The 8628-nt window shown below is 37.8% G+C and overlaps 1 protein-coding gene across 3 annotated transcripts; it reads left to right on the plus strand.

The window, feature by feature from the left end:
- The first annotated feature begins 745 nt into the window (after positions 1 to 745).
- pax1b (paired box 1b) lies at positions 746 to 8352 on the plus strand. Of its 3 annotated transcripts, none has more exons than XM_018660139.2 (6): positions 746 to 900; positions 1999 to 2586; positions 4423 to 4553; positions 5742 to 6003; positions 7921 to 7985; positions 8084 to 8352. In XM_018660139.2, the coding sequence occupies exons 1-5, from the start codon at positions 897 to 899 to the stop codon at positions 7977 to 7979; spliced, it is 1044 nt and encodes a 347-aa protein (XP_018515655.1). In that variant the 5' UTR covers positions 746 to 896; the 3' UTR covers positions 7980 to 7985; positions 8084 to 8352. The 3 variants fall into 3 exon arrangements, with proteins under 3 accessions (XP_018515655.1, XP_018515656.1, XP_050927615.1); XM_051071658.1 differs by having other exon boundaries at positions 778 to 900; positions 2004 to 2586; XM_018660140.2 differs by lacking the exon at positions 7921 to 7985.
- The last annotated feature ends 276 nt before the right edge of the window (positions 8353 to 8628 follow it).

Below are 8628 nucleotides of genomic sequence, written 5' to 3' on the forward strand. Positions count from 1 at the left end.
AATCCATCCATGAGTCAACAAACTTCCCGTCATCACGTGACCTAAATATGAAACAAACCTCTGGGGCTGGTCAGACTTGTTTAGAAGGGAAAATGACACAGACCCACTCTGTGTATTTCTTACTGCATCTGTGCTGATGTACAATGAAGAGTTACCTGCTGTTTTACCTCCAAATAAAGAGGTTTATCTAAATAAACTGCTTGTTTGTTGTCTGACTGTTGGTGTCATCAGGTTTTCAGATCTGGGCTCTGAACCTTGTGCATGGATGGATCATCAGATGGACCTGCTGGCTACAGATCCAGGGACGTGAGTTATAAAACACAAAAGAGACAAAAAGTGGCATCAAAGAATCACCAAACGACCACAAAGAGACTGGAAACCTCAACAAAAGACGGCATTTTGTTTCTTTCCATCTTCTAATCATTCATCTGTCTCCCTCAGCTTTCTGTTTCTACTCTCCTGCTCTCGTTCTCACGCTCTGACGACAGGTGGTGTTCAGGTGTTACACACTGTGAAGGTTTCTATTCAAATGATCTTTTCTGTGTATCCTCTCAGACAGCTGCAGTAACAGTAACAGTTGATTGTTCTGGCGGCGTCTCGTCTGAATGTGTGGAAAAACTGCAGCGTGACTGAGCCCTGAGGGGCAGGGTTCAGAGATGATGTGTTCAGTGTAAACACGTCGACCTCACAGGAGAGAAAACGCAGCTTTAAAGAGCCCTTCAGGAACCCTCGGTCATCTGGGTGCCAAAAAAATGATCCTCCTGCTCTGCAAACAGGAAATGATGACATGATTTCCACCCAGAGGAGACGGAGGAGACGAAAGAGGAGGCTCAGAGCTTCAGGCTGCAGACGTAGCGTTGGATGGTGGAGCAGTGAGACGCAGTGGACGGCAGCTGATGGGTGAGACGACAAAAACTCAACTGCAGAGAGAGTGAATTCATGTCAGGGCAGAAGACAGATTCATCTTTATCTGGGATGATTTGTTTTGGAAAAGTTGGTGCTTGATGGTTTGGAGAAGTTTTGGAGTCCTTTAAACCAACAGCAGTTAAACTACAGGAAAAACAGCTGCTGCAGCATCGTTAACTCTTCATTTAGGTTAATTTATCCCTCAGCGTTTAAAAGACGACATGTTGGTTGTGTCATTTAAAGGAAATCCTGTTAATCTGGACTCATAATCTCCTTAACCCAACGATAATTTAGGAAACAGATCATTTTCATATATCTCATTTTTAAAGTCATAATTTCAGCACAGATTTGCAGCAGAAGCTTCTCGCTGCTTGCTTCTAATTTTTTGACTCATTTCTTTATCTTTGTCTCTAATTTACAATTTACACTTCAGTATTTCTCCTGCAGGGCTTCATCTTTATGTTTGAAAGATGCTTAAATTATTGTTATTATCATTATTATGCTATAAGTAGCCTTGTTAATGTTAAAAAGGCTGCTGAGGAAAAGCTAAAAAATATTTACTGACCACTTACTGATAGAAAATGTGACCAGGGTCTAACTTATAAACAAATGAGTTGTAAAATTGTATTATTATTATTATTATTATTATTATTATTATTATTATTATTATTATTGAACAATCTTTAGCTAAATGTTTAAATTATGTAAGAACACAACATGAATGAAGGTCAATGAGGAACAAACTGATAAAAATAATATCAATAAAATAATATCTGATAATAGAACAAGAAGAAGTTTACAGCCTGTACAAAGTTTAATTTTATAAATCCTGACGTTTCATTTTATTTTCTACAAGCTACAATATTTTTATTAAACCTCACACTCGTCTAATAATTCTTCTTCGTTTAATGAATTCTAATAATTTAAATTATTTATCGAGTTAAAACATCTGTCTTTGTTTTATTTGGTTGTAAGTTAAATATTTAGTGTTTTTAATCTTTCACTGTAAACATCACATTTTTCATTATTTAAGTTAAAATCATAATAAACAGAGCTCCCTGTACTTCCGGGCTGTAAACCCCGTGTGTTCAGAGCAGAGCTACGGGGAGGTGAACCAGCTCGGCGGGGTGTTCGTTAACGGCCGGCCGCTGCCGAACCCGGTGCGGCTGCGGATCGTGGAACTGGCGCAGCTCGGGATGCGGCCCTGCGACATCAGCCGCCAGCTGCGGGTCTCCCACGGCTGCGTGTCCAAGATCCTGGCCCGCTACAACGAGACCGGCTCCATCCTGCCCGGAGCCATCGGCGGCAGCAAGCCCCGGGTCACCACCCCGGCCGTGGTCAAGAGCATCCGGGACTACAAGCAGGGGGACCCGGGGATCTTCGCCTGGGAGATCCGGGACCGGCTGCTGACGGACGGGGTCTGCGATAAGTACAACGTGCCGTCGGTCAGCTCCATCAGCCGCATCCTCAGGAATAAGATCGGGACTCTGTCGCAGCCGGGTCAGCCCGACAACGACAAACCTGCTCCGGCTCCGATCCAGTACGGACACGTCTACCCGTACTCCCCCTACACCGGGCCCCACACCGGGACCAGGACCGGGAGCGGGCCCGCTGGGCACGTGGGCCTGCCGCGGAACTGGCACAACTTCCTGGGCATCAGGGCTTTCATGGACCCGGCAGGTCGGTGGAGAAAACCGTTAATAAAAACCTTTAAAAACCAGTTTTAACGAAAACATAAAATACACATAAATGACATAAACACAGCAGCTGGTAAATGTTGATGCTCTGAGATTTAAAAATTCAAAAATAATTCAAAATTAAAAAATAAACCAGGCTACACGTTTTTAATCATTAGGACCTCGATTTAAAAAATAAACAAAACTTAATTCAGTTAATTGTTTAATAATTAGATTAATTTAGGTTTATCCAAAGTTTACACTGTCAGGGATAAGTTCTGTTCAGTAAACAGAAATTCATTTATTGTTTATGTTGATGCTACAGTTTAAATTTAATACCAGAATCAACCTAAAAAAATAAACACTTGTTGATAACTGTTTTTAGAAGCAGAAAGAAAAGTACCAATCTACTTTATATAGACTGTATTATTTTGATATAATGTGGAAAATAAGCCTTAAAGTGTTGCTATATGAAATATATAAACCAGACAAACATCAATACGGCATCGGAAATAAATTAATGAAAAACAAATATTTTCATTTAATCAATGTTATTTTTCTTCTTTGTTGTGTTTTCTTTCTGTGAAGCATTTTGATGCCCTGCATAATATCAAAGAATATGATATTATATATATATATATATATATATATATATATATATATATATATATATATATATATATATATATATATATATATATTTAGAAGTTCTTTTAACTCTGTTTTTCTGTGAAATCATGGAGTAATATTCAGCCAGGTCCTGAAATCTGACTAAAAGCAGAATTGAAAAGGTCTGTAATTCTAATCTGATCGTCATCCACAGTTTGGTTTATATGAGAGAGGGATCCTGAAGTCACATGATCTGATAAACGACAGGACGACACAGTAAAATCTGAGTTATTCTCTTCACCAGAAACTCCTGGTTACTGATTCATATTAACTGTTATTCACTGTAATGTTCCTGTTTTACTCCAAACAGCACAGTGCAATATAACTTTATTTTGAATTTAATCTGAGAAATAAAACAGCCATGTCCTAAAAACTGTGATACTGCAGCTTAATTGAAATTTAAAAACAAAATCAAAAAATGTTTTTTCTAATTTTGAAATAGAAGAAAGGAAAATTTGGAGCGTCAGAGTCGTTAAAAAGAATGAAGGTCAGATTAACACTGAAACCAATTTAAGCCACTTGTTAAAGAGAGAAAAGTAAGGTTTTAAATTAATTAAAAGTTCTTTTTTGTCTGTTAAAGGGCTGCAGATCATTCTTAACACACATCTGTAAAAACATCTGTTTGTTATTAAACTGTGGAACAAAATAAAACATATTGTTTCAATCTGACGTTAAACTGACTAAAGTAAAAAAAAATCTGTCAACAGTTTTTATTATTTTGATTCTTTTTCTTTTTTATACCATAATATAGACAAAACATAAACTGACAGTTTACACATCAAATACAGAAACGGAGAAAAAGGAGAAAAATGCTCATGTTTTTTTGGAACTATGTCTCAAACAATAATCTTAAGATTATGTGATGAAATAAATATTTACCTGTTGTTTATTTTAATTGTTCCAAAATCCCTCCTAAAAACTTTTATTTTTTACTTAAACTTCTGAGTTAATAAACTATTTTAACCTGATCCAAAGAAATTAAATCGAATCATATTCAGAATAATCAAAATAATCAAAAGCTTGTTATATTTCTATAATAAAGATTTCATTTGTATCTTAAATAAACAAGTGAATAAATATCTAAAGAATGAATATAACTGCACTTTGACTGGTTCCCACAGAGACCTTAATATAAAATAATTCATTCTTAAAACAAACTCTGTCTTTTCAGCTCTGCCTGGATCTAATGGACACTCGGCCAAAGCGGAGGACTGGACCAGTATGACCAGTCGACCGTTTCCCTCTGGAATAAACACAGCAGAGAAAATCAACAACGATCCAGACTTCAAATACCCACAGCAGGTAAATACAACACATCAGTAAAGCTTCTTCGCTCAGTTTCAGAAAATAAAAAAGTAAAATTATTGATCTTTAATTCAGCAGTAAAAACAGGGACTAACAACAGAATAAATAAATCAGTAAAACTCGTCTGAGTTTGTGTTCTTGCTTCAGTCTCTGGTATTTTTCCATTTGCTCATTCTGTTTTTATTTTGTGGCGCTGGACGTAATCAGAGCTCTGATTGGCTCCATCATCTTCATCATCCTCATCCTCACTGCTCTTAATGTTTTCCAGCTTGTTTTTGGGACAAACAGCTGATTCTGGATCAGTTATAAAGACAGAGTCACTGAAGAACACACACTCCTCCTGTTTTTCTTTATATATCAGAAAAAAATTAATTAAAAAATAAATAAAGGCTGTGTTTTAAAGTGTTTAACTCGTGGTTGCTATGGTTACCTGTGGTGTAGAGCAGCTGTTAGCCTGTAGTAATCCTGTGTTTGAGGAAGCTTTACTGACTCTGTGTGTGTGAGACGACCTGTTGTTTTTAGACTGAGGTGTGTGTTTTGGAAACCGAGGACATTCAGGGAAAGATGATGGTGATTTTGGAAAGTGAGGACAAAAACAGGAAATTCAGGACCTGAAGACGGGAGTGAGGACAGTTTTAATTTGTGATGAAACAGTGAGGAAGTGTGTGGAAAATATGGATGTTTGGGGGAAAAACAAGTGAAGACATTTTTAGAAATGAGGACATGTGTTGGACAACTTTGAAGCTTGTGGAAAGTGAGGACAATTTCTGAAGGTGGGAAACTGTGGGCTGAGGTTTAATTTGAGATTAAAAAAAGGATCTTGGAATCATGTCAGTGATGTTTCTCACAAGAAAAGGCATCAGAACATTTTAGAAATGAGGACATTTTCAGAAAGTTAAGACATGTTTGTAAAGTGAGGACATTCTTGGACAATACTGGGACACCTGGATAGTCGGAGTCAGGGGTGAGGAGGTTGTAATGTAGAGAAATCTTTTTAGTCTGGAAAGAAACAAGAAGGAAAAACATTGAATAGAAAGCTAAATGTATGTCTTTCTTTGGTCAGCCTGTCCAACACTCTGTCCAGCAGGTCAAACTCAGGGTTTTAACTCTACTAAACAAACTAGTCGTGTTTGGAACGAGTTAATTTATGTTTATTAACCTGATTGTTTTCCTTCTCCTCCTCAGTCTGGTTACGTCTCAGCTTGTGCCTATTCTGCACCAAACCAGTACTGTACGTACGGAGGCCCGGCGGCCAGCTACACTGCACACCACTGGCAGCCACAGTCCTCCAGTCTGACCCCGAGTCTAGCTCCAAGTATGGCCCCGAGTCTGGCCCCGAGTCTGGCCCCGAGTCTGGCCCCGAGTCTGGCTCCTCCTGGCTCTGCAGCACCACTGGAGTCTTCAGATTTTCACATCACGACATCGTTCAAACTTTCACAGAGAGAAGGTAAGATGGATTCAAACGCTACCTCGTTTGCGACTAACGTGATCTCGGGGAGTTGTGCTGAAATGACAGCGAAAGTCTGACCCGTCTTATCTGACTCCGAATAAACAGAAATCTGTTTTTCTTTGCCCCCAAACTCCATATTTTCCTCCCAGCCCTCTGTTGATATTCACAGTTGTATTTTAGTCCTCTGGGGTAACGGAGGCTGAGGAGGAAGTTGACTTTGCGGCTTGGCTGAAAATGACAAATCTTAAAAAACTTTTCGTCTAAAAAGCCTCAGTCCCTCCATGCTGCGTTTTAAGCTATAAAAATGCTTCACTTTCTGCCAAACGCTGCGATTTCTCTGCTCAACGACCACTAATGTGTGTGTTTGTCAGAGACCCGGTCGGTCAGGTCAACATTAAAATGCTCCTGAATTACACAGAAGAAAAGAGATGAGAAAAAAACTGATTTTGTCTTTGCACAAGGATAAAATACAGACGATATAACGCGTCATATCTGCTGTGTGATTAGTGATAATTACAAACACAGCAGATGAGCGTGTGGCTGATTTGGTTACACACATACAGGATGTTAACGTTTACAGGATAAATTGAAATGATACGTTTCGGGGTTTTCACAGGCGTCTGAAAAGTTTTAAATTTTAACTGAAAAAGAAAAGTTTGAAGTAATGATCCTGAATCTGATTTCCAGGCCTCGTTACAGCTGCTCGTAAACACACAACAAACACAACCAGCTCTCGACAAATATCAACAAACAGATGATTATCAGTGGCGTCGTCCAAGTTCATCATGTCGAGGTTTAAATGACGTAAAAGCCTCACATTTATTTTACACTGTCTGATCTTTGGCTTTAAAGATTTGCAGAACACCTGATAGTTTCACCTCTTTGAATTTCTCAAAATAAATATTTAAATGAAACTTATCAAGGAAGGAACATCACAGTTTGACCACAGCTCAGCTTCACCTAACAAACAGATAATATGTTCCTGCGTGTGTGTGTGTGTGTGTGTGTGTGTGTGATGTAAAACCACAGCATCCTAGTTCGACTCTCGTCTGAGATAAATCATTTAATAGAAAATAAAGACAAAATAAGAAAAAAATATTAGAGCAAAACAACATTAGATGTTTTGATTCTGCTGTTATATTTTAGCAGCAATTAAACCCTGCTCATGTTTATCAAATAAAAACCACAAAAGTGACTTTATTTATTTATTTATTTATCTGTTTGTAGTTTTGCTTCATAATCATGAGACTGGCTCCAGTCCTGGATCAGTTTTCATGGCTGAAGAGAAACTTATTTAAATAATAAGAGTCTGTGATCAGGCTGGTTTGACTGTCCAGTGAAATGTGTGAGGAAATTAATGAATTATCACTTCACTGATGTTACATGTGTGCTAAATAAACACGTTGCTGTAAAATAAATAAACTCAGCTGTCAGTTTATCAGGTACACTTAGCTACAACTTGGCATGAAGATTTTACTGAGATGTTGATTTAACTGTCAGGACAGGTGTTCCTATTATTTTGTCCACCACATTCAAATCAGTGATTAGAGACTAAACAACAGACACAGCTCTTTGTATTAATTCAACAGCAGCACAAACTGCAGCCTCAAACAGTTGAATCAACACAAACTGAACATTATAACCTTCATGAAGGAGGATTTATTGCATTTAATGTATATCGTTTACAAACTGTGTTATAAAGTTTAGAAAACAAAGATTTTATTTTCCAGCGTCGATGAATCAAGGAAAATGATCAATTCAAATGTTGTTTATTTTATTATTTAAATGACATTTTTAATATATTGTCAGGAGGGAATATTGTATTCTGTCCCAAACGTTTCTGAAAAGACGGTGGTGTTTGGTGTTTACAGTAATTTATAAGTCACATGAATAACTGATGGTTTGTATGTAAAGAAACTGGAGACAACCTGAGATGGCGCCGCGATGAAGGAAGATTAGCTGAAAACGTTTAGCCGATGGTAGGTCCAACACAAGTTGTGCGACGTGTTTCATTTGGTTGAACTGATTCAGATTCTGACATGAAAACAAATTTTTCTCTCTTGTTTTTTTTCTGCAGAGGACACGAAACCTCACAGATTATCCTCAGCCTCGTGACGACACGGAGGAAACTCAGAAGACGTTTGTCATTTATTTCCTTTAAGGAGGATTTAAAATAACTAAAGTCTGTTTTCACCTTGGAACTCCTTCTGTTTCCATATTTTTGCCCTGAAAAGAAAAAAGTTTAAACTGCTTTGGGAGTTGCATCATCTTGTAAAATACATTGGCAGAGCTGTGAGTATATTTTTCTATGAATGTGCTTAATAAAGATTTAATAATGCAACAGAACATGTATCTCAGTGGTGATGAGCAAACATATTTCTACACAGGATAAATCTGGGTGGGGAAAGTGAAAGAGTATCACAGCTGATGTGCTCTTGAGCAAGGCCCTAAACAAACAAGCAGTGCTCAGTGCAAAGAAATCAGACTTCCCTGGATAATTAAAGGTTCAAAAAGCAAATTGGAACCACATGTAATGCATTTCACAGCAACGTTCACTGTCTTTAATACTTTAACATATAAATATTTGAAATTATGTTTGAACCTGTGCAGCTCTTCACGTTA

This window comes from Lates calcarifer, linkage group LG7_1 (genome assembly GCF_001640805.2).
Source record: "Lates calcarifer isolate ASB-BC8 linkage group LG7_1, TLL_Latcal_v3, whole genome shotgun sequence".
In the NCBI taxonomy this organism is placed as follows: Eukaryota; Metazoa; Chordata; class Actinopteri; family Centropomidae; genus Lates; species Lates calcarifer.